We start from the raw sequence: 25,012 nt of genomic DNA, 5'->3' as shown, positions 1-25,012 counted from the left end.
ACGCGTGCGTGCGAGTGCGCGTGCGCGCGCAGGGCCGCTGAGGCGGGATCCCCGAATGCGGTTCTCGCTCGCTGCGTGGCGGTAAAGGACCGCGGGTGTCGTAAAAGGGCCGCAGTGGCAGCGCCCTGGCCGACGGCTGGTAGCCCATCTTGGACGCCGTCCTCGCTGCCAAAAGTTGGGGCAACCTGTTGCTAGTCCGGTCGTTGGTGACAGCGAGGCTTCCGCGCTCGCTGCTAGTGGGCAGCCCAGGCCTGCCCCGCGGGCTGGAAGAGGCGGCGGCGTCATGCGGCCCGTGGACGCGGACGAGGCGCGGGAGCCCCGCGAGGACCCGGGCAGCCCGCTAAGCCCCGCGCCCCGCGCCGGCCGCGAGAACCTGGCCTCCCTGGAGCGCGAGCGCGCCCGGGCGCACTGGCGGGCCCGCAGGAAGCTGCTAGAGATCCAGAGCCTGCTCGACGCCATTAAGAGCGAGGTGGAGGCGGAGGAGCGGGGCGCCCGGGCCCCAGCACCCAGCCCGCGCGCGGAGGCGGAGGAGCGGGTGGCTCGGCTGTGCGCAGAGGCCGAGAGAAAGGCCGCAGAGGCGGCGCGGATGGGCAGGCGGATCGTGGAGCTGCACCAGCGGATCGCCGGCTGCGAGTGCTGCTGAGCCGGCGGGGCCGCGCGGGTCTGGAGCGGAGCGCGGCAAGGAGTGTCCTGCGTGGAAGGAGCTGGGTAGGCAGGGAGGGGAGCGCAGAGCCGTGCCACTCTCTCCGCCGTGTTGGTTTCATTCTTTTTTCATAGGTAACTAGAGAAAATAATTTTATATGTTGTTGTAAAGAGTCATGACCACTTAAAGTATTTGCAGGACGTAGACCTGCTCGGTCAGTAGATGGGGGGAGAGAGGTGTGAAGCGCAGGTACATGCTGGAAACGTGTGAATGTTGTTACAAGATTGGAGCGTTTGCGATGACCTTCCTGCAGGTGGAAGCATTGTGCACAGGTGGTTGGGTTTGTTTGACTCCTGGATATGAGAATATCAAGCTCAAAATTTATGTTGTGATGATGAATTTCTCCCACTTGTACTTTAGGTGGCCAACTGACGAACTGTGTTCACCTGATATGGAGTCCTGGCTGCTTGGACAGGCTCAAACCAAGAGAGCCTTTCGTTTTGTCTCCCCTGTTTTTCTGCCTGCGTTTTCTCCACGTTAGCCACTCAATTTCCAGTACCATCCTGGCGGATGACTTCAGCATTAGATGGTCAGGTGTATTTCTTTATTAATAGGCGCATTCACTTTGGAAAAGACAGCTTTTCATTAATGTCCCACGTAAAGGAATATGGCCTATACAGTATGTATGCTGCTGCGTGGTCATATTTGTTCCTGTGATCTTATTGTATTTTCAAAGTTTGGAAGTATACCCGTGTGCTTTGCTATTTTTTTATGCTTCCTGGAATTTGGGGACTCATGAGAGACTTGAGGTTAGAGTTCTGCAAGTGAGAAGACCCTACATGGTTGCAGCTGCCACATCAAGAACCCAAGCCCCTGTCAAAGTTGTGAATGCGACTTTGGATGAGATTGAGAAGGCCCAGTGGACAGTTGGTCTCGAAGAGTGGCAGTGTGTGGATTTGAGGACCTCTGCAGACCATCAGATCAAAGGAGGGAGAGCTGTTTTGGGTGTTTTGCTTTTTTTGTTTTTATAGCATTTTGCTTTTTCCTGGAATGTAATTTTCCTATGGCATGTTAACTGGTGCACTTCGTGTAACCTGTCTGGTGAGCAACCTACAACTGGGATGAGTTCTAGGTACATGTGTTTGCTGACTTTGGGGTAAACAACTTTGTTATAATACAGTCTCTGCCACAGATGCATGTTACCATGCCAGTGGATGGAAATGGGGTGGGGGGAATGGGGGATCCTTTGGAAGACCTGTCTTTGAGTCTTGTGTCTCGGGTAAGGCAAGCACGCTTACAGTTAAATACATTTCCTTCTTTAAAAAAATTTTCCCTGGGATTGTTAAATTTGCTTTAGCAAACTCATAAAGAGGAACATCATTCTATAGGATGTCAGTGGGATGGCAGGAGTAGGTAGAAGTCTAAAACCACACAAAGGAGCCAAAAGGGAAACATTTTGCACTGGCCTGTCTTCTCTGTTACCTCCCAGCCCAATTCCCTAAGCTCCCGCCAGTGTCAGGACACTGAGGATGTGCAAATGAGAAAACAAAAGCCTGTATTGCAAGAATCCACTTGGGATTAGGCACTTAACATACCTTATCTAATTTTCACAACTATCAGAGGTCATTTTATTACCCCCATTGTTCAGGTGAGGAAACTTCAGCCAAAAACAAAACAGAAAACAACCCTAGAACCTTGCCGGGAAGAATTCAACTGATGCCAAAGCTCTTTCACAACATCAGTAGCTCCTGGTGTGCCATCTGCTTCCTCTAACTGTCGTGATGGTTTCTGAAACAATGGTTCAGAATGCTGACCGCTCTGGAGAGGGCTGCAGCAGCAAGCCTGGGACTGAGTTTCTGGCCTCATAGAATGTTCCATGACAGACCCTCTCTGACTGATGAGAGGTGTGAGTTGTCGCTCAGGCTAAGTGAGATTTGGAGGCCTAAATGCAGACATCCCCCCTCTGCTCATGTCCCATGTTCCAGATGTCTTCTGGACATCAGCCAGTGGATGTCATAGGATGGATTCACTTCTTTGTCGATGTATTCATCCAGTGTGTTTTGCTGGCAATGTACTAGGTCCTTGGGACACTAAGGAGCAGTTGGCTCCTTGGCGACGGAGTCATTGATTCATTTGTTCAAGTATTCTTTGAATAGATACCAAAGACTTAACACGTGCCAGGCCCAGAGTAGACATGACAGCCGTCCTCTTGCACAGCTGCTGCCTTCAGAGGGTTTGCACCCTAGTGAGTGAGATGGCCACTAAGCAGCCCCTGCCTGTGGGTGAGAAGTGCTGAGTGTGAGCAGAGCCCAGGGTGGGTGGTATCTGCCCAGCCAGGGAATAGGCAAGGCTCCTTCCCCGAGGGGTCACAGATGTGTTACATGATTGAAGCCATGTGGGGATGTGGGCAGGGGAAAGGAGGGTGTGTAGAAGGTTCCAATCTGGCTGGGTGTGGTGGCTCACACCTGTAATCCCAGCACTTTGGGAGGCCGAGGCAGGCAGATCACGAGGTCAGGTTATCGAGACCATCCTGGCTAACACGGTGAAACCCCGTCTCTACTACAAATACAAAAAATTAGCCGGGTGTGGTGGCGGGCGCCTGTAGTCCCAGCTACTCAGGAGGCTGAGGCAGGAGAATGGCGTGAACCCGGGAGGTGGAGCTTGCAGTGAGCTGAGATTGTGCCACTGCACTCCAGCCTGGGCGATAGAACGAGACTCCGTCTCAAAAAAAAAAAATAAAAAAAAGAAGGTTCCAATCTGACTGACCCCATCCTGTCAGCAGAGAACAGCTGAGGCCCAACCCTCTACATCTGCATGTTTCCTCATCCTGCCTGATTCCTTTGATGAAGGCAGTTTGGATCTTGGGTGGCATGATGGTAAAAGCTAAGTTTGTGAACTTTGCATCTTGGGAGCCAAGGGCAATATCCTGTGTATGAGCCTAGAGGAAGAGAACGCACTTGGGGAGGAAGAGCCCTGACCCCACTGTATACCAGACAGCGGGCAGCACACAAGGCGTGGGCCAGGGTCAGGAGGGAAGTTCCATTCCTGGCTGTGCTGATTACTCACCCTGTGGCCATCTCTTTGGGGGCCACCATAAAATGATAGATTTGCACTGTGTTGTCTCTGAGGTTCCTTGGAACCTTGACATTTCATTTGACTCAGATTCATATAAAGTAACCAGCCACCTCGTGGACAATTTTAGCCTTGCTCCTTGAGGTAGCACCTTGAAGACGGGTGTCTGAGGGCCTCTCAGAGACTTTTGGAATTTCATTGTATGGTCTAGCCACACTAGCATTTCCAAGTAGGTCCTATATTGGGACTAAGAGTCTCATTAGCAGAAGATTCCTGGGTTCCGGAGATGCCCTGAGACTTCTCTCCAACTGGAAAAAGGTTGCTGAACAAATGAAATTGATCTTTGATCTTTCTCCCCTTGATTATGTCATATTACAACATAATTCTTGGGTATTCAAAGGCATCCTGAACTTGGGTCAGGGTGTACCCATCAGTCTTATTATTTGTTCAGTGTCCTATAAGTCAGACACATTTTTCTGTGTTTCTTCATTCCCACAGTCCTGGTCGCACATATACTCTGAGATGCAGAAGAATGAAGAGTTCCCTAATGTGGTCCCTTGAGTCATTGCTCTCTGACAAACCAGCCCTATTATCTTCCTCAGTTTTGTTTCCTCTCTTTCTTGAAAGATAATTTTGCTGGGTATATAATTTTAGGTTGGCGAGTATTTTCTCTTGGTGTCATTAACATGTTATTTCACTAACTTTGGCTTCTATGGTTGAGAATTCAGCTGTCACTCCAGTGTTTGGCCCTTAGAATGGGATTGAAGTCTGGGCCACAGACCACAAAGTGCAAAGTGGTCAGGCTTCTGTGGTCCCCCAGTCCAGTTTCCCGGTGCTCCTTCACTCCTGGCCACACTGGCTGCTTTGCTGTTTCCTGGCCATGGCAAGCATGTGGTGTGGTCCCAGGGCCTTTGCCCATGTTGAATCCCCTGACTGGGACACTACTGCAGCTGAACCATGGTAAAAGTGGACAGAGAAAACATGCAACATTCTTTGGAGAAGTTCTGCTGTAACGTGGCAGAGAAATAAGGTGACTGCAGAGGTAGCTGAAGGGAGGGTGTCTTTCTCTGTGTGAGCATGTGTGATGTGGACAGCTGTACCGACTGACGGGACTGACCTGGTGCAGCAGGACAGACTGGATGCAGGTGGCGCAGCAGCAGGCAGCTGGTGGGGTGGCCCCTGCAGCTCCCCCTGCAGGTCCCTGCCTCCCTCTGCATCTTGCAGAGTCCCTCCTCTGGCGGTCAGCCAGTTCGCATAACCCCATCCCCAACCTAATTCGATGAAGCCAGCAGCCAGAAGTGCACCCTCACTGACACTTCATTTCTAGAACATTTCCTTTGGGAACATTCCAACCATGACCCAAATGCCACCCCCCAAGACCCCAGCCCTCTCCCTGCTTTCCCCCAGAGGTCCTGAACTTCAAGTTCTAGGGCACCCCAGCCAGCTTAGGCTCCCCTCACACAGCTTGTCCCACACTTCAGCCCACCAAGCCTTCTGTGGCCTCTCGGGGCCCTCTCCCTCCTGGAGCAGTCCAATTTGTTCTAAAGTTATATGTTGGATGATTATGGTTTATGAGCCCTGACCCATAAGCCCTTTCCCCCAGGGTCTCTGGGGGAGGTGGCCTGAAAAGCTTCCACAAAAAAGCAGGAGGCCAAGTTCTGTCCTCCCTGAGTGGCGTCAGTGCCCTGGGCACAAGGGCTCCTCCTGCCAGCTGCCCCCGGCTCCTGGGCAGCCTTCTGCTGACAGTGGAGAGGCCTCGCCACCATTCAGCAGGCTGTCCCCAGTGCATTCAGCAGGTGCGCCTGCAGCGTGGAGGTGTGCAGGCAGGTGCAGTTCACGACCAAAGGACGGTCTTGCTGCTTCTTAGTCAAGCTCACAGAAGCCCAGGCTCACTGTGGATCCATTCTCGCCCCACTCGGATCGCAGGCAGCAGTCCTCTCAAGGCTCTGCCTGAGCACAGATGACAGGGACTTCAGAACCCTTATCCGTGTGCAGTCTGGGGGACACCTGGTGGACAGCCTTTTGGAAGGATGTTCAATGTGCTACTTAGGCTCCACAAAGGTCCCTTTGGAGGACTCATCCTGCAGGTCCACTTTACTGGAGAAGACACCAGTCTCATCAATGGCCAATCCACGGAGCATCATTTCCCAGCTTTTTCATTATTCTCAGGATGCTACCAGCGCAGCCCTCCTGAGAGGTCCAACAACTGTGGCTGGAAGAGGGGAGCCCTCGTTAAAAGAAGACATTCCCAGCTGCCATCCAGAGCTCATCACACCAAGTCTTTGGGTGCTGTGGGGTAGCTGGGCAGCGTTCTTTGCATTTCTTTGCTCTGGCCCTGGTGCAGGTGGAGGGAGGTGAGCAGAAGATACGTTGCCATTGTGTCTTCTGCATCTGTGAGCTGTAAGGCCCTGGGGAAAGCACCAGGCCTTTCTGAATATCTCTCCTCACCCATAAGATGGGCATGATACTCCCTGCCTGTATCCTTGCCAGAACTGCTGGGAGGACTGATTGGAGAAAACTTTGCCCTAGATTAGGGATTAAATTTTTCGCTAAGGAGCCAGATAGTAAATGCCATAAGAAGGCCAGGTGCAGTGGCTCATGCCTGTAATCCCAACAATTTGGGAGGCCAGGGCGGGTGGATCACCTGAGGCCAGGAGTTCAAGGCCAGCCTGGCCAACATGGTGAAACCCCGTCTCTACTAAAAAATACAAAAATTAGTTGAGCATGGTGGCATGCACCTGTAACCACAGCTACTCGGGAGGCTGAGGCAGGAGAATCGCTTGAACCTGGGAGGCAGAGGTTGCAGTGAGCCAAGATGGCGCCACTGCACTCCAGCCTGGGCAACAGAGTGAAACTCTGTCAAAAAAAAAAGAAAAGAAAAAAGAAAAAAAAGGAAATGCCATAAGATCTTTGTCAAGGCTGCTGAGCCTGAATAAGTACAGTAAGGTAATGCACCCTGGTGGCAGATAGTGGAGAAAGAAAAACACATGAAGTTCTCTTTAGACACAGAAAAGGAATTTCACGCAATCCAGTACGTGAACATTCATTTCAAAACTCCTCACACACTAGTACTAGGTGGATAAAGTTGTCCACTTACAACCTGCAGGAAATATTCTTAGGCCAGGGGACAATGGAGTCATACCGTCTAACACGATGGCAACAGGGTGCTTGCAGCTGGAGCAGGAGGGCTGGGGCAGGGAGCAGTGGGGCAGAGATTTGGTTGGTTTTAAATAAACCTTTACCACCCATGCACCTGGGAAACACTTAATCGTGGCTCATACCAGCCAGCTCTCCTCACCTAGTTGCAGAGAGCACCCCAGGTCTGTTGTGGGCAGCAGAGTTTGGCAGGATGCTGACCATCACCTTGACCCTGACCCCTCCAGTCCTCTACCCTGTCTCTCCTCTCCCAGCCCTGCCCCCATACCACCCACAGCTCCAGGAAAGGGGCCCCTGTTCTGGGCTGGGCTCCAGGCATTCGGAGGTGGGTTGGACCCACCCTTGGCCTTTGCAGAGCTCCCAGGCCACTGGCAGGGCCAGTGCTGGTAGAGAGGGAGGCCCTAACCAAAGGGACCAGAACAAGAAGGACGAGACCGCCTTGCTGGACTGAAGTGGAAAGTGTGCCGGGAGGGCTTGGGTGGAAAGGCAAGCTGTGCCAGAGCAGGAGAGTGGCCATGGTGCCCGTGAGCCTGGGAAGGAAGATGCGCGCCTTCTCACTGCTGCACACACCAGCACTGACTCCTACAGGCTGGGGTGTGTGGCAACGTTCTTCTGGAAGAAACCACAGCAACTGTTAGTAGTTGCCCCAGACCGAGGGCTGGGGCTGGGTCGAGTGAGGGTTTTCCATTTCATCAGGTGCCCTTCTAATCTCGCTTAAATTTTCTAAACCTGCTTGAGAGCCTCTTTATTTAGTTGCTAATATCAACAAAATGTATCTGAGTAGCAAGATTAAGCTCCGTTTTTTTGTTTGGTTATTTATACTTCATAGTGTTTAAAAAACTAATAAAAGTAATATTAAGCCAGGTGTGGTGGTTCATGCCTGTAATCGCAGTGATTTGGGAGGCTTGCTTGAGCCCAAGAGTTCAAGACCAGCCTGGGTAACATAGCAAGGCCCTATCTCTACAAAAAGAATTTTTAAAAAAATTAGTCCCCACTATTCAGGAGGCTGAAGCAGGAGGATGGCTTGAGCCTAGGAATTCGAGGCTGCAGCGAGCTATCATGCCACTGCACTCCAGCCTGGGCAGCAGAGTGAGACTCTGTCTCTAAAAAATTTTAAAAGTAATATTATACAATTTTTTTTTTTTGAGACAGAGTCTCGCTCTGTCACCTAGGCTGGAGTGCAGTGGCTCAGTCTGTGCTCACTGCAACCTTCAACTCCTGGGCTCAAGCGATTCTCCTGCCTCAGCCTCCCGAGTAGCTGGGATTACAGGCGCCCGCCACCACGCCTGGCTAATTTTTGTATTTTTAGTAGAGATGGGTTTTCACCATGTTCGAGGAGGTCACCTCGAACTCCTGACCTCAGGTGATCCGCCCACCTAGACCTCCCAAAATGTTAGGATTACAGGCGTAAGCCACTGTGCCTGGCCACAAATTTTTTAAAATAAAGGTTAAAGGTAAAACATGTAAGCATTCAGTTGCTTCAACTTGAGTCTCATTTCCAGGAGTCCATCTAAAGAAAGGGGCTGGGCCGGGGTGCTCAGCAGCAGTCCCCATCCTCCCACCTCCAGGACAAGTGCCACAGTGTCGCGATCACAGTCGCTGGCTGAGAGAAAATGTCTCGTGCACTTTATTCACGGTCTTCACAGCTCCCCATGAGGCAGATGCCAGCGTCACTCTGTGCGGGCTCCCCTTCAGGCCCCCGGTTCCAGAACAAACCGCTGCTCTCCTCATAAGGACGAGAGACTCCCCTGCTCTCCCGCCACTTCAGGAGACAGTGGGCACCTGAGGGGGCTGAGATTTGGGGAAACAGCCCCCCTTTCCCGAGCTGGCAGGGCTGGGAGTGGCTGCACCTCATAGACCAATTCCAGGGAGTAGGACCCTTGAGCCCCCTTCTGGTCCCAGACCCAAGCTAGCTTCTCCAGCCCAGCTTTCCTGTGAACAGGATGGCCAGGCTGTGGCTCTGCTGTCTTCCCAAGGGAAGGAGGAGGCAGGGGGCTTGCACACCCCCAGGCTGCGCCCTACTCCTCCCCGCCTGACCTCTCTTGCCTGCACCATGGGCTAGCGGGTTGGTCCCCACCAGGATGCCACAGCACCTCCTCCACGGCAGGGACCACACTCTCCCCGGTATCCCCAGCACCTAGCAAGAGTGTTTCCAACCAAGTGTTTGCTAAACTGAACCCAGAGCCAGAAGGGAGCTTGGAAAAACTCACATGCCTAGGGCAGCCCAACCTCAGGTGAGGGGAGCAGGGGGCTTGGCTGTCCCGCTCTGGCAGGAACGGATGCCCAGTGTGGTCACATCATCTGATTTCCATGTTAGGAATCCTCTTGTGTGCGTGTGTGTGTGTGTGTGTAACCTTATTTTTGAACATTGGTAACCATTTTAACACTATGATTGATTGATTTTTAAGCGACTGACTCATGTGATTGTGGGGACTGATAAGTCCAAACTCTTAGGGCAGGCTGGCAGGCCTGAGACTCAGGTAATAGCTGATATCTCAGGCTTCAGTCCACACGGTGCAGGCTGGAAACTGAGTCAGGCTTTCTGTATTGTGGTCTGGAGGCAGAATTCCTTCTGGAAACCTCAGTTTCAACAGATGGGATGAGGCCTACCCACACAATGGAGGTTCATCTGTTTTATTCCAAGTCCACTAATTAAATACTAATGACACCCAAAAATATCCTCACAGCAGCATCTAGATGAGAGTTTGAACAAACAACAGGGCCAATAGCCTAGCCAAGTGGACAGATAATAACATTCACCATCACAGCTGCCAATGGGCAACCACCGGATGGGCACTGCCCAGCCTCACAACAATCCTTGGGGTAGGAGCATGTGCACCCCATCCATTTCACAGATGAGAAAACGGCTCAGAGAGGTCCCCAGCCAGCACATGGCGGGGCCAGACTCGAACCCTATCCTCTGCTCCAGGCCTCAGCCTGCACCCCCACCCCAGGGTGTTGGCCTTGGCAGCACCGGGAGACTCACTGCGAGGGCAGAAGCAGTGAATGTGGGGCGTGCCGACTGCAGATTTCACAAGACTTCTACAGGCCGCAGGGCCCAGCATCTCTCCCTCCTCCTCTCAACTCCTCCACCTCCAGGTTCTCCAACAGGCCTTCCCTTTGTGGGCACCCAAGACCCAGCCAGGGGAGCTGACTATGGAGACTGCCTCGCCTGGGTCAGGACCCCCAGTGGGCATGGCCACTCAGGGGTGGGAAGAACTGTCTCTCCAGGAACCGGCTGGATGGGTCTGGAGATGGAGACCCCGTGTGTTCACAGGGCTCCTGTTTTCTCCCATGTGACTTTCTTAGTCTAAATAGATATGTTTTAAAACCCCTGGTGTTCTAATGTACCCAGCATGCACTGTGCACGCCTAGGAATCTGGGCACCTTGGCGTGAGAATGAGGGCTCTGTGGGTTCAGAGTCCTGGAGGTGATCTCATCTGAATCCCTCGTTTTACAGATGAAGAAAGTGGCCCTAGAGGAAGGAACGGGCCCCAGAGTCACTCAGCAAGTCAGTGACCCAGGGGCTGGGCAGGCTGCTCACCTGAGGCCAGTACCCTACACCAGCCAGCCCTGTGCTCACAGGCAGGGGGCCCCGTTCCTGCCACCACCAGGACACTTGAGATGTCCCTGTGCTTCTACTTAAAATGAAGGTCACAGGGAGGAATTCATGTCCATGCCAGAGGGATCTGATGAGGAAAGACATTTGAAGCATTTTTGTTTTTAATTTTTTTGTAGAGATGGGGTCTTGCTATGTTGCCCAGGCTGGTCTTGATCTCCCAGGCTCAAGCCATCCTCTCGCCTCAGCCTCCCAGAGTGTTGGGATTACAGGCACGAGCCACTGCATTGGCCTGAAGGACATTAGCATGTTAGATGGGCGTCTGCCAGGCCTGGGTCAGCACATGCGGGAAGGTGCTCTGAGTCCCCTATGCTTCAAAGCAGAGTGTGCTCCACCACGGGCAGTCCTGGACTTGGACCCAGTCTCCCCAGATTGTCATGGCTTTTCTGGTACTCTGTCACCTGGAAGTCTTGACTCACAGAAGAAATCAACTCAACAGAGATGATGCTGTGGCCTTGAGGAAGGCCTTGGGTGAGGAGAAGGCAGGAATAGTGGGGACCCCCAGATCTGGGGGTCTGTGGAACATGGAACCCTGGCCCAAAAAAGGTGGTTGGAAGACACTCTGCAACCTGCTGCATCTCCTTTGAGAAGGTGGGCTTTTTCTTTCTGTTGAGGCACTTTGCCAGTGTTTAATATTTCATGTCCATCACCAAAGCCACTCTACAGCAGCTCACAGGGGTGCAGAATCACAGCCTTCCAGCTTTAGGAAATATCTAAATTCCTCATCCAGCTCTCTGTCCCCCACCAGCCACATCCCCCTGACTCCGCCACAGGGAGCTGCTTCCCTATCCCACAGCTTCTGCCCCTGCTGCAGTCTCTCCAGATGTGCCACACTCTGTCCCACCTCCAGTCCCTGTCGCCCCTGTGAGAATGTCCTGACACGAGTGCACATCAGAATCCCCTTGACAGGTTTCTCTGGCCCCTCTCGCACCCTTCCCTGCAGTGGATGCCCTGCCTCAGGGTTGTTCTAGCTCAGGGGATGCCAGCCCTGCTGTTCTGATGTAGCAGGACGAGCCGCAGACAAAATTCCTCAGACACTGGATTAAAGAAGGAAGAGGTTTATTCGGCCAGGAGCATCAGCAGACTTGCATCTTAAGAGCCGAGCTCCCTGAAAAAGAAATTCTTGGCCCTTTTAAGGGCTTACACCTCTAAGGGGTCCACATGAAAGGGTCATGATAAATCGAGCAAGCATGGGGAACGTGACTCGGGGCTACATGCATCAGCTAACAGAATAGAAAGTTTTGCAATGCTTTTTCCTACAATGTCTGGAATTTACAGATAACACAAGTAGTTTAAGTCAGGGGTTGATATTATTATTATTACTTTTTTTAACTACCAGGGCTGGGTGGTGGCACCAAGGTCTTCTGGCTATTTATCTTACTTCTGTTTTTTTTTTTTTTTTTCTAACTTTTTGCTTTCTCTCTTTCCTCCTGTCTTGTAAACTAGGCAAGGTCGGGGGAAGAGGGCAGCAGGAGTAGTAGTGGTCTCCTTCCTTACTGGGACCATGCTCTGAAGACCATTTGTCCAAGCAAGCCCCTTTATCTAGCAAACACCTTCTGCTCCTTCAAGTCTCATCTGAAGCACCGCCTCCTCCAGGAAGCCTCCCTGACCTTCCTGCCTGGGTAGCCGCTCCATGGGGCTCCCACAGCACACCACTGTCACACTGCACTGTCACCATCTGCTGCTTCTCAATGTCCTTGACTGAACTGTTAGCTCCTCGAGGGACAGGATGAACCAGCTCCTCTCCAAAGAGCGCCCGGTAGAGAAGGCAGCTGGGAGCGAGGAAGGAGGGAGCAGCAGGTGCTTCGAGCGCCACTGGGTGGCCGGCACCTGCCAGGCACCTCACATGCTCTGCTGCAGTTCATCCTGCACTTTACTTACACTTGAGTCCCCCTATCTCTGATCATTGTCACTAGTTCCTAGGAAACTGACACTTGGGTCACAAAACTTGTCCAAGGTGTCACAGAACAAATAAAGGACAAACCCAAGGACCAAACTAAAGTCAACCTCTGCCTTTCTATAATGCCAGGCTGCTCACCGTCAAGCAACTCGGCGGTGTCACCGAACTCTGCACTGGTGTACTGAGGTGAACAGCATCCCCCAAAATTCATGTCCTTCCCAGGACCTCAGAATCCAGCCTTCTTTGCAAATCAGATCATTGTGAATGTTCTAAGTTAAAATGGGGTCATGCTGGGGTAGGGAGGGTCCTTAATTCAATATGACTTGTGTCCTTCTGAGACAGAGACACATGGGGGGCCAAGTGACAACAGAGGCAGAGATTGGAGTGCAGGGCCACAGGCCGAGGAACGCTGCCAGCCACCAGAGCTGGGGACGGGCAGGGAACAGAGTCCTGCTCTGAGGCCCCAGAAGGAACCCACCCTGACGATGCCTTGATTTCTGTCTTCTCGGCTCCAGAACCGAGAGGGAGCCCGTTGCTGGTGTTTTCGGCCCCCCAGTCTGTGGTGAGTTGTTCCACAGCCCCTAAAAAACAAATACAACCAGTTGGGAATACTCAGTCACGAGCAACAAGAATCCCCACAGCGTCTCCACAGGGCTGCACATAGCCGAGGGAGATCATGCCCAGGATTGGTGCAGGAAGAAAGCAGAGGGCTGAGGGCCTCCTCTTTGTATTCGGCAAAGCCAGGCTCCGTAGCCCTCAGGGAAACATCTGACCAGAGCTGTGGTGTGTGGGCCCCACTGTTTGCTAGAGAGCCTGAGAGATGAGTCATTGGTTTCTAGCCTGGAGAAAGACGCCTGCGAGACGAGACTGTCGGGGTCTCTGCCGCCCTCCCCAGGAGCTGTGTCCCCCGGGTGAGATGCCGCCCCTGCCCTCACAGCTACCCGGTGCGTGACCCCTGCATCCAGCCTGTCCCTGAGAAACTGATTTCCTCACCTCTCTCAGCCTCCTCCCTCATCAAATATTTGTCGGAGGCGTTATTAAGGATCAAACCGGTTTGATCCACTGCAGTGCAGGAACCCGGGCAGGGTGGAGGGGCCTGGGCTTGCTGACCAAGTTCCTCGCTCTTAGCCTCGGTTTCCCCTTCTGCAAAGTGTGGAGATCGCATCAGGTGATGAGTGAGGCCCCTCCTCCTCCTTCAGTTTCCTGCTCCTGCCCAGGCCTCCACCAGCTCCCAGTGTCCTCGGGCGGGTGCTGCAGGGACCCTGAACTGCACATGGCTTGGGCTCCTCACCCTGCAGCCCCTCACTGCCTCACCGTGCACGTCCGCCTCTCACACCAGCGGCCATGTGGGCCTCAAAAGGGTAAACCTGACGGTGCCTCTTGCGGCTGAAAACCCTCCAGACCATTGACCTGGCACAACAGGATCACCTGGGAGGCGGTGGGCCAGCCTGGCCACTGAAAAGGCAGCTCTGCCTGGGTGTGGCCCAGCAAGAGCTAGTTCTTAAAATCACCTAGGAGCTCGGATGTGTGGCTGGCGCTGCGAGGCCCAGAACTACAGGACCAACCCCCTGGGGGGGCCTTCCCTGGTTGGTGCCCTCTCCCCCTCCAGCCCATCTCCACCCTGGACTCCCGCTGCCCATCCCAACTTCTTGATTCCCCAGAGCACTGGTTCTTTGTGCCTTATTCCTCACTGTCCCACATCCCAAGGCACTGACTCCTCCAAGCCCGCCTCCCACTCCACTCCCACTTCACTCTCCCCGTGCTCTTCCCAGGCATGGGTTCCTCCACCCCTCAGCACAGGCCCCACCCTCCTCCTGGCCTCTCTGCTTCTCCCCTCCCCAGTCTCCTCTCCCTCGCCACCTCCTCCATACACATGGCGCCCTCTGTGGCTGGTGACTCCCTGACACCAGGATCCCAGCCTCACTCATCTTGCATCCCCCAGCCTAGCGCAGGGACTGGAGAGCTCGGATCAACTTACGGCCCCCACCTGCTTGGGCCAGTGCTGGATCTGGGGCTACACCCTAGGGGCCTTTTGTCGCATCTGCTGAGCACAGATGTCTGGAGAAGGCCCCATCTGGTCCAGATTCCAGAGGACAGAGGAGTCACTTCAAGAGCTGTTCCCATGACACTTAGGACAGGCTGGGCAGGCTGAGCCTCACTGCCCCACTGCATAACTTGTGTCTTCCTGAAACCTCCTGACCCTGGGCCTGACTGACTGGGGATGTCTCCTGCCTGCCCATCTCCGTGGCGATAGGGCGGCCTTGCCAAAACAAGGCCACATCCTGGCCTTCCCAGGGGTTGACTGCTGGGCCCCTTCCCGTCAGCGGTTGCTCTTTACCCTGGTTAACGTGTAGAAGCTTGTGGTTCGAGCTCTTCATCTGGCTTTTTTTTTTTTTTTTTTTTTTTTTCTGAGACAGAGTCTCGCTGTCGCCCAGGATGGAGTGCAGTGGTGTGATCTCAGCTCACTGCAACCTCCACCTCCCAGGCTCAAACAATTCTCCTGCCTCAGCCTCCTGAGTAGCTGGGATTACAGGCGCCTGCCTCCATGCCCAGCTAATAAATAAAAATAAATAAATACATAAAAATTTTAAAACAAAGTGATGACCAGGCTGGCCAACATGGTGAAACCCCGTCTCTACTAAAAGTACAAAAAAATTAGCCTGGTGCAGTGGTACATGCCTGTAGTCCCAGCTACTCGGGAGGCTGAGGCTGGAGAATCGCTTGAACCCGGGAAGTGGAAGTTGCAGTGAGCCGAGATCACACCACTGCACTCCAGCCTGGGCAACAGAGTGAGACTCAGTCTAAAAAATATATATATATATATATATAAAATATATATTTATAATACATTTTATATATATATATTTATAATGCATTTTATATATATATATATATATATATATATATATATATATATAATGCTGTGAATGCCCTTCCTGAGGAGCACTGCCTCTGGGGTAGGGAGCCTCCTTCTCTCTCCCACTCCTCTGGCTGAGGTGGTAGGATGGTGGCCTGTGCTGTGCAACCTTATCCCAAGAGGGAACTGCCCAGCTCCGGAGTGAGCAGAATGGACCTGTCCCTGCTCCCCAAGGGGTCACCAGTGGGGCCACTCTGAGCCTCCACTGCAGGACACCTGGGCAGAGGCAGTGTGTTCTGAGAAAGCCGGCTCTCGTGAGACCTGCTGCTCCCATCACACACCAAAGTTTTTCTGTGTTGAGCCACAGCCCCGTAGGGAGAGTCTCGGCCCATGTGCTGGTGGAGGCTGTGTTGGGAGAGGTTAGGGAACTTGCTGGAGGCTGACACTCTGGAAGATCTCCACGGAGAGAGAGGCCTTTGAGTGTGGGCCTACTTTGACTGGGGCAGGATGTGAACACAGGCCCTACCTCCATGCTCCTTACCTCTGTGCCCTCCAGGACTCGCTCAGCCTCCCATGCACAGACCCTCTGAGTACAGTACCTCCGCTATAGAGACAGGGAGAGGTGCGACCATGCTTGAGGCCAGAGTCCCCGACTCTGCCCAGAGTCCCAGGAGCCTTCGTGCTGCCTAAGCCCTGTGGGTGCTCTGGGTTTGGTAAGTGCCAGGGCTCAAAAATCAACACCCCAACGTGGAAGCCTCAGAAGCAAAAGTTTCTGTGTCCTGCTCCCACCCTCCTGTCTCCAGCCCCTCCTTCTCCTCTGAGAGGCTTCCCCAAACCCTGCCACAAAACCCAGAAATATGACTCCAGTTCTCCACTCCCTCCCCTTTCCGTGTAGAAACCAGCCTAAAGAAACCCTCTGGCCTGCTTTATTTGACTGTAGGTCATAAGAGCTCCATTCCAGAGAGGGTCCTGCCCCACACCTAGAAGGAGGGAGAGCTGCTCAGAGAAGCCCCCGGGAATCTGACCCGACAGGCCCTGCCAGGTTCTCCTCTCGGTCTAAGAGCGTCCGGCCTTACTTCTGTGTCCAATCATAGTTCCATACGTTGCTGAACTGTCTTTATGTTTATAAACATGGACAGTTTCCCCCCAGATCTTTGGGTCTTCATCGTGAAGGCTGCCATGCCACATAAGCTACGATCAAATACATCTGTTATGCTCTTCTCCTGTTCATCTGCCTTTTGCCTGTTGATTTTCAGTGAACTCCCAGAGGATGAAAAGGAGTTTTCCGTTTGGCCCCACAGGGGAGGAGCGAGCGAGATTGAGGTGGAAGCTGGGCCTCTGAAGGACACAGGGTGTTCTAAGAAAGGGGCAACAGGGCAGATCTGTGTTCACACACACGCCCGTGTGAATTCACTCTCAGACGTCTCCTTGTGTCAGCACGCTGGGTGCCAGCACGCTCTGATATTGACACAAAGGGCCATGGAGTCAGCACTCACTCCACACACACCCCGTGCCCACTTACCCAGGGAGGGCCAGGAATGAGGACACCACTGTGGCTCAGTGATGGCACCGAGACACAGGTGAACACTGTAAAATGTGGATGCCTGGAGGCAGCCCACACCCTGGGCCTTGGCTGGGAGAAAGCTTCCAGAAAGGTTATCACAGCGATGCATTTCATCAGAACTGAGCACATGAATGGGGAGGGGCAGGACTTCCTGAATGTCCCAACTCCACTGTCCCACCCTCTGTGTCAATATGAGGCTGCCTTATAAAGCACCAAGAGGCTGCCAGTGGGACATTTTCTCGGCCCTGCCAGCCCCCAGGAGGAAGGTGGGTCTGAATCCAGCACCATGACGGAACTGGAGACAGCCATGGGCATGATCATAGACGTCTTTTCCCGGTATTCGGGCAGCGAGGGCAGCACACAGACCCTGACCAAGGGGGAGCTCAAGGTGCTGATGGAGAAGGAGCTACCGGGCTTCCTGCAGGTGAGCCAGGCCGGCAGTGCTGGCCTCAGCGGGGGCTGGGGAAGAGGGGGAAGGCGTGGCAGGCAGAGGGCAGAGAGCTTCGGTGGGGTCAGCGGTCAAGGGGCTCAGAGGCAAGAGGGACAGATCCTGAAATGCCCTAGAAGCCCAGCCAAGGAATGGACCCACCTTGGCATCAAGGCAGGGGACGCCGGAGCATCTGAGCAGGGAGAGGGTGTGGTCAGCTTGATCTTTGAAACGTGGAGTTGACCCCAGTGTATTTGACAGGCCTGGTGGGAGAGTGGGACTCAAACCTGTGCAGTGGGGGCAGGGGCGGAATGCAATCCAGGGCCGCCGTTTGCAAGTTTGCCAAGCCCTCCAGCCCTCAGGGCTGTCCTCCAAGGCCGCTGGTCATAAAGGCCCCAGCTCCACCTCCCACTTGCCCGCCTTCCCCGCTCCCATTCCCAGGCCCCTTGTTGCCTGGTATTAGTGGGACCGGCAGGAAGGACAGGAGGAGGCTCCATCCTGGCACCTGTCTGTGCAGAGCTGCGGACCTCCCTTGGGCTCCCCGCCAGGGCGGAGTCACTGGCCTGAGCCTCACAGAAGGCCCCTCGGGGTGGCCAGGACCAGGTTCCTTCTGCCCAGGGCAGCCTCTGGCTGGGCTGAACCGAAGCCGTCCCCTCTCCGTTTCCCCTTCTCTTTGACCCCTGTCCTCTTCTGCTTTCTCACTCCTCCACTTCCTTCCTTCCCCTCCCCTTAGGGCCCCACCAGACTCTGCCTACCTGCTGTCTAAGGGGCTAACCCACATGGATGCTGATAATCAAAAATGAAAGCCTGACATTTTCAGCCCTAGAATCACTTCAAAGACATGAAACACTTCAGAATATTGCTTCTATTTTCTTTTCTTTCTTTCTTTCTTTTTTTTTTTTTGAGACAAGATGTCACTCTGTCGCCCAGGCGGGAGTGCAGTGGCAGGATCACGGCTCACTGCAGCCTGGACCTCCCTGGGCTCAGGTGATCCTCCCACCTCAGCCTCCCAAGTAGCTGGGACTACAGGTGCATGTCACCACACCTGGTTAATTTTTGTATTTTTTTTAGAGACAAGGTCTCACCATGTTGCCCAGGCTGGTCTCAAACTCCTGTGCTCAGGCAATGCGTCAGCCTCGACATCTCAAAGTGCTGTGATTACAGGCGTGAGCCCCGACACCTGGCCTAGTTCTGTTTTCTAAATGTGAATTTTGTAAAGATATCTTTTAAAAATAAAGTTCTGTTTTTGGTAGAAAATGTAAAAATAGATAAATATGGAGGGAAGAAATCCCCCCTGGAATACAGATGCTTCCCCTCCCTTCCAGCCTTTTCCCCATATGAACATTGCTGTGAGTGAGATTTATATGCAATGTAATTTCTTTTTGAGCTTAACATTACAGCATAAATTCTCAAACTCTGATGTTCATTAAACACCCCAGCCCCATCCTGGGAACTTGGGCTTGGGGCTCGAGGTGTTCTGATAATGATCAAAGTATGAGAATCGAACCCATGAGGACTTTGATCCAAGACACTGGGATGTGGGGAGGGGCAGGTGCAGGTGTCCTGGGAACACACTTTGAGAACCAATGGCTAAGCTGGGGGTCCTTAAACCTGTGTTACATTAGAATCACCTCAGGGAGGCCCCGGGTGCCCTTCTCAGCCCTCCCTCTGCATGCTGCTGAAGCCCAGCAAAGCCGGAGTCAGAGAACAATGTCCGCCTGAGGGCAGGGCTGGGCTGGCCTTGTGGCCCTATCTGCTCCATGCCCAGCCCAGCGCCCCGCACAGTCGGAGCTTTGTAAATACGAGGCGACTGTCTGGCTACAAACTTTGTAAACATCACTTGAAATGGCCGCAGGGTATTGTGACGTGGCCATACCACTATTTGTTTGCTATTGAATTTGTACTTCTCTGCCTTACTTTTGCTATTGCAAACCATGCTGTCACTAAGGTCTTCATGCACACAGTTGTGTCTTGGTCAGACGATCTGTTTCTACCAATTTTAATTGTGTTTTTTTCCACCTGGACACACGGCTCTCTGGCCCAGGGCTGGGTCCTCAGCACCCCCTGCTGCTGCTGTTCAAATCTGCATCCTGGTCCTGCTTGATCCCATAGTGAGAACGCTTTGTCATCACATAGGCAGGCTCTGAGAGCCCTGCTGGCCTGGCCTTCTCAAAGAAGACCTGAGAGCTTGGGACCCCAAGCCAGGGTACCCAAGCAGAGAGGAAGAACAGGGCTCAGGGTGCGCCGTGCTCGCTCCACACCTGGGGCTCAACCCTGGCTTTCCCCGGCTCCCTGTGTGACCTCGGGGCAGGTCCCTTGAGCTCTCTGGGCCTTATCATCTTCATCTGTAACAGGGCGATGCCTCTGCCGTGTCTGGTGGTGTTGAGGAGTTCCTGTTTGTGTAAGCAGCTAGTTCAGTCCCAGCACAAGATGGGATGCCCATGAAGTTAGCAGTGCACAAAAAATAGAGCAAAGACTGGACGCATTTCCTGAGAGCAACCATCACTGTAAAGCACATTACAAATCCAAAGACAACCCCCTGCAAAAACTCAAAATGAAACTCGCTCTCGCAGAGCACAATTCCAATTCGCTCTAAAAACATTACAAGTTAGTTCGTGTCATGCCAGATAGCTGAAGGCAGCTCACAAGTTCTGAAGGCCAGGAATGCCATGTGTGCTATGCACAGCTGGCCCTGGCCCTGAGCCTGAATGACAGCAAAGGTGACACAGATGTGGGTGCCCTGCTCCTGCCCAGCAGTGGTGCTTGGTGGAGGCTGAAGCCCTGCACAGGCACTCTCACTGCTGACCTTGGGCCTCTCTCTCCTCTAGAGTGGAAAGGACAAGGATGCCGTGGATAAATTGCTCAAGGACCTGGACGCCAATGGAGATGCCCAGGTGGACTTCAGCGAGTTCATCGTGTTCGTGGCTGCAATCACGTCTGCCTGTCACAAGTACTTTGAGAAGGCAGGACTCAAGTGATGCCCTGGAGATGTAGATTCCTGGCAGAGCCATGGTCCCAGGCTTCCCAAAAGCATTTGTTGGCAATTATTCCCCTAGGCTGAGCCTGCTCATGTACCTCTGATTAATAAATGCTCATGAAATGATCCTGGTCTCAGAGAAACTGGTTATTTCCTTAAAACCTCAGTGTCCTCTCCCCACAAAACAGAATTCACGAATTAAATTTGTCATTTCATTACTCACTGCCTGCCTACAGTGGTGAGACAGATGAAGAAGACAGGGCAGTTGATAAAAATCCATTTGTTGGCCATCTTCTGAGTGCCCACTGAGACACAGTCCCACCTTTGGCCGTGTGAATGCCACCATGTCCTGGACCTAAGGGAGGCTCGGGTACACACATCCATGTATTCATCTACTTCGTAATTCATTTAGTCGGTCATGTAGCCACTCATTGAACCTGGGCCCTTCCATCTCTCCAAACAGCATGTTTTTTTCAAGTAACATACTTTTATTATTTATTTAGTTATTTATTTTTGAGACAGTCTCGCTCTTGTCACCCAGGCTGGAATGCAAAGGCGCCATCTCAGCCCACTGCAACCTCTGCCTCTTGGGTTCAAGCGATTCTCCTGCCTCAGCCTCCCAAGTGCCTGGAATTGCAGGCGCCCACAAAACCACACCTGGCTACTTTTTGTATTTTTAGTAGACATGAGGTTTCACCATGTTGGCCAGGCTGGTCTCGAACTCCTGATTTCAGGTGATCTGCCCACTTCAACCTCCCAAAGTGCTGGGATTACAGGTGTGAGCCACTGCGCCTGGCAAAGTAACATACTTTTTTTTTTTTTTTTTTGAGACGGAATCTTGCTGTGTTGCCCAGGCTGGAGTGCAGTGGTGCGATCTCGGCTCACTGCAAGCTCCACCTCCTGGGTTCACGCCATTCTCCTGCCTCAGCCTCCCAAGTAGCTGGGACTACAGGCGCCCGCCACCAAGCCTGGCTAATTTTTTATATATTTCAGTAGAGATGGGGTTTCACCGTGTTAGCCACGATGGTCTCGAGGCTCACTGCAATCTTAAACTCCTGGGCTGAAGCAATCTTCCTGCCTCAGCCTCCCAAGTAGCTGGGACCACCAGTACACACCACTGCAGCTGGCTAACTTTTTGCAGAGATGGGGTTTTGCTATATTGCCCAGGTTGGTCTCGAACTCCTGGGCTCAAATGATCCTCCCACCTCAGCCTCCCAAAGTGTAGATGTTACAGGCGTGAGCCACACGCTCAGCCTATTTTTCTTTTTTCTTGCTGTTTAACAAATTAGTTACGGTCCTGTAAATAACAAACCACCCAGCTTATCAGTTTGGGGGGGAGGCAGAGCCCTCACTCCCCAGCCTCTGTCGTAGCTGGGATGCAGGCACCTGACCTGGGCTCTCCCAGACTCTATTCTCACCCCAGATTTCGAATCGGACAATTGACACAAACAGGCAGAGACCTGAAAAACCTCTTATGGGTTTTGCAGCAGCGCCATATGAGAGGTTTCTGGCTACGTAGCTATGAATCTCGTCCTCCAGGACTCTTAAAGGAGACAAGTATTTTGTAAATCAATCACCTAGGCTGGATTTCTGTGCTTTGTGACTAAGAACCCAGGCTACTGGAGCAGGAAAACAACAGCGTGCCACTTCCTCCGGCTGCTGGGTTATGTCTGACGGGTCTTGGTAATTCCTGACCTCTCCTTATGGAGACAACAGGGCCCATCAGTCCTCAATCTTTCTTTCATCTCTCCTCAATCTTTCTTTCATTTCATCCTAGCTTCTTGCCCTGCACCAAATGGGAGATTATGTCTGGTTTGGAATTCAGTTCCCTGCCCCAGGAGACCAGCCTCCCATGGTGCTCCATCATTGATTTCTGTTCAGGGTTTTCTGAGCAGGCTACAGATGCCTCGTTCCTGGAGGTAAAGTCCACAGTCACTTCTCTGGAGCTTATATCAATTCAGCATGAAGCAAAAGCCAGGTCCAAACAGTAGGGGTTTTTTGTTGTTGTTGTTTTGCTTTGTTTTTTTTTTTTTTTGAGACAGGGTCTCACTCTGTTGCCCAGGCTCAAGTGCAGTGGCGCGATCACAGCTCACTACAGTCTTGATCTCCTGGGCTCCAGTGATCTTCCCACCTTAGCCTCCTGAGTAGCTAGGACTACAGGCATGTGCCACCACACCTGGCTAATTGTTTTTTATTTTTTTGTGGAGACAGGGATCTCACTATGTTGCCCAGGCTGATCTGGTACTCCCGAGCTCAAGCGATCTTCTCACCTCAGCTTCCCCAAATGCTGGGATTACAGGTGTGAATCAATGCACCCAGCCCCTAAACAGTACTTTTTAACGGCTGCAAGGAATTTATTGGAATGAGGGTACCATCGTTTGCTCATTGTTAAAGATACTGTTCTTCATATTTTTGTAGAATGTATGTTCCTGTTTTTGTTTTTAGAAAGTATGCTACAATTAACATTTTCATGTATGAAGCTTTGTCTTTTGGGGGTTTTTTTTGTAAGATGGGGTCTTACTACGTTGCCTAGGCTGGTCTCAAACTCCTGGCCTCAAGTAACACACTTGCCTTAGCCTCGAAAGTGTTGGGATCACAGGCGTGAGCCACCGTGCCTGGCCAAAGCTTTGTCTTATTGTCAGATAATTTCTCAAAATCAAATTCCATTTTTTATCTAGGATTACTGGATCAAAGGATAATTTTTTATTGTGGCATCAACATAAAATGTACCATCCTAACCATTTCCGAGTGTACAGTTCAGCAGTGTTAGGTATACTCACATTGTGGTGCAGTCAGTCTCCAGAACTCTTTCCATCTTGTAAAACCACAACTCTATCCCCACTAAACCCTCACTCTCCATCTCCTCCTCTGGCCGCTGGCCCTGACGATTTCACTTTCTGTTTCTATGAATTTGACTCTAGGAACGTCATATGACTGCAATCACACAGGACTTGTCCCTTTGGGACAGGCTTATTTCACTCAGCATCATGTCCTCAACGTTCATCCGTGTTGTAACATGTGTCAAAATTTCTTCCTTTATAAGGCTGAATAGTCCACTCTGTGTATACACCAAACTTGCTAATTGCTAATTCATCTTGCTAATTCATCTGCTGATGGACAGTTGGGTTGCTGCCAGAATTTTTATTATTATTATTATTATTATTATTATTATTATTGTTTAGAGACGGAGTCTCGCTCCGTCGCCCAGGCTGCAGTGCAATGGCGCGATCTCGGCTCACTGCAACCTCTCCCTCCCGGGTTCAAGTGATTCTCCTGCCTCAGCCTCCCGAGTAGCTGGGATTACAGGCTCCCGCCACCACACCCAGCTAATTTTAGCGTTTTTAGTAGAGACGGGGTTTCACCATATTGGCCAGGCTTGTCTCTAACTCCTGACCTCAGCTGATCCGCCCGCCTCGGCCTCCCAAAGTGCTGGGATTACCGGCGTGAGCCACCGCGCCTGGCCTATAATTCTTTTTTAAACAAAATATTTAACCAAGTGTTTCTCCACTGCCCCGCTTGGAAACCCATGGGCAGCCAGTCTCCTTCGTGAAGCTTGCCTGTAGGAGCGGCAGCCACCTGAGGCTCTTCTGGCTCTTGGGCTCTCGCCAGCGCCCCCTGCGGCTGCTTGCAGAATTGCTCCTCAGGCTAAGCTCCCTAGGTAACCTAGCCAGCGCAATTCCACCCCTCCAGAATGTCAGATGTTTGGGTGCTGGGATTGCCATGGCCTACCTAACTGCTCAACAAGCACGATTCTTTTTTTTTTTTTTTTTTTTTTTTGAGACCGAATCTCACTTTGTAGCCCAAGCTGGTGTGCAGTGACGCAATCTCGGCTCACTGCAACCTTCACCTCCATGTTCAAACGATTCTCCTGCCTCAGCCTCCAGAGTAGCTGGGACTACAGATGCGTGCCACCACACCCCGCTAATTTTTTGTATTTTAGTAGAGACGGGTTTCACCATGTTGCCCAGGGTGGTCTCGAACTCAACTCCTGAGCTCAGGCTATCCGCCCGCCTCAGCCTCCCAAACCGCTGGGATTACAGGTGTGGGCCACCGCACCTGGCCAACAATTCTGAATTAAAATTTGAAATGTACAGAAATAACAAACTTATGGAAAAGTTAGAAGTACAGTACAAATAACTATTTTTCTGAATGATTTAAGAATAAGCTGATGCACCACCCCTCAATGCTACATGTACATCCTACACAGAAGATTCTCCTAATAACCACATGCCACCATCAAAGTGAGAAAATTAACACTGATACATCACTACCATTGAATCTTAAGCCCTCATTCAAGTTTGCCAATTGTTCTAATAATGTCTTTTTTTTTTTTTTTGAGACGGAGTCTCACTCTGTTGCCAAACTGGAGTGCATTGGCGTGATCTCAGCTCACTGTAACCTCCACCTCCCAGGTTCAAGCGATTCTCCTGCCTCAGCCTCCTGAGTAGCTGGGACTACAGGCACACGTCGCCATGCCCAGGTAATTTTTTTGTATTTTTAGTAGAGATGGGGTTTCACCATGTTGGCCAGAATGGTCTCGATCTCTTGACCTCGTGATCCAACCACCTCAGCCTCCCAAAGTGCTGGGATTACAGGCGTGAGCCACCACGCCTGGCCATAATGTCTTTTATAAAACAAAAAGGTCACTTTTATAGGAAAAAAGCATCATTTCTGCATTTAGTTGACAAATCTCCTTGGTCTTCTTTAATCAGGTACAGTTTCTCAGTTTTTCCCAGACTTTCATGACCTTGACACTTTTGAAGATCACAGCCTTCCCCCATAAGTAGAATTTCCTTC

General features: G+C 52.0%; 2 protein-coding genes and 1 long non-coding RNA gene across 5 annotated transcripts; 2 read left to right on the top strand and 1 right to left on the bottom strand.

Moving 5' to 3' along the window:
* The first annotated feature begins 96 nt into the window (after window positions 1-96).
* Window positions 97-7,908, top strand: LOC129464746 (MORF4 family associated protein 1 like 2). 2 transcript variants are annotated; one of them, XM_055246128.2, is made up of 2 exons: window positions 97-777; window positions 1,064-7,908. In XM_055246128.2, the coding sequence occupies exon 1, from the start codon at window positions 284-286 to the stop codon at window positions 641-643; it is 360 nt and encodes a 119-aa protein (XP_055102103.1). In that variant the 5' UTR covers window positions 97-283; the 3' UTR covers window positions 644-777; window positions 1,064-7,908. The 2 variants fall into 2 exon arrangements, with proteins under 2 accessions (XP_055102103.1, XP_055102104.1); XM_055246129.2 differs by having other exon boundaries at window positions 112-708.
* Window positions 7,909-11,532: 3,624 nt separating this feature from the next.
* LOC134732712 (uncharacterized) lies at window positions 11,533-13,937 on the bottom strand. Its single transcript, XR_010116139.1, has 2 exons — window positions 13,384-13,937; window positions 11,533-12,971 (listed from the first exon to the last, which is right to left on the bottom strand). It is a non-coding gene; the product is annotated as an uncharacterized lncRNA (long non-coding RNA).
* Window positions 13,938-15,757: 1,820 nt separating this feature from the next.
* On the top strand, window positions 15,758-20,341 carry S100P (S100 calcium binding protein P). Of its 2 annotated transcripts, none has more exons than XM_055246039.2 (2): window positions 15,758-17,235; window positions 20,067-20,341. In XM_055246039.2, the coding sequence occupies exons 1-2, from the start codon at window positions 17,098-17,100 to the stop codon at window positions 20,214-20,216; spliced, it is 288 nt and encodes a 95-aa protein (XP_055102014.1). In that variant the 5' UTR covers window positions 15,758-17,097; the 3' UTR covers window positions 20,217-20,341. The 2 variants fall into 2 exon arrangements, 1 of the variants encoding a protein (XP_055102014.1); XR_010116138.1 differs by lacking the exon at window positions 15,758-17,235 and adding an exon at window positions 19,709-19,958 and having other exon boundaries at window positions 20,067-20,111.
* The last annotated feature ends 4,671 nt before the right edge of the window (window positions 20,342-25,012 follow it).

Source organism: Symphalangus syndactylus, chromosome 16 (genome assembly GCF_028878055.3).
Source record: "Symphalangus syndactylus isolate Jambi chromosome 16, NHGRI_mSymSyn1-v2.1_pri, whole genome shotgun sequence".
In the NCBI taxonomy this organism is placed as follows: Eukaryota; Metazoa; Chordata; class Mammalia; order Primates; family Hylobatidae; genus Symphalangus; species Symphalangus syndactylus.
Note: the sequence above shows the minus strand (reverse complement) of the source record. Positions and strands in the feature narration are given on the sequence as shown.

What these genes read in the sequence shown, in the direction of transcription:
- LOC129464746 (XM_055246128.2), top strand. Translation starts at nt 284, where the DNA reads ATGCGGCCCGTGGACGCGGACGAGGCGCGGGAGCCCCGCGAGGACCCG.
- S100P (XM_055246039.2), top strand. Translation starts at nt 17,098, where the DNA reads ATGACGGAACTGGAGACAGCCATGGGCATGATCATAGACGTCTTTTCC. An exon ending in AGCTACCGGGCTTCCTGCAG is followed by an intron (nt 17,236 to 20,066) that starts GTGAGCCAGGCC and finishes TCTCTCCTCTAG; the next exon opens with AGTGGAAAGGACAAGGATGC.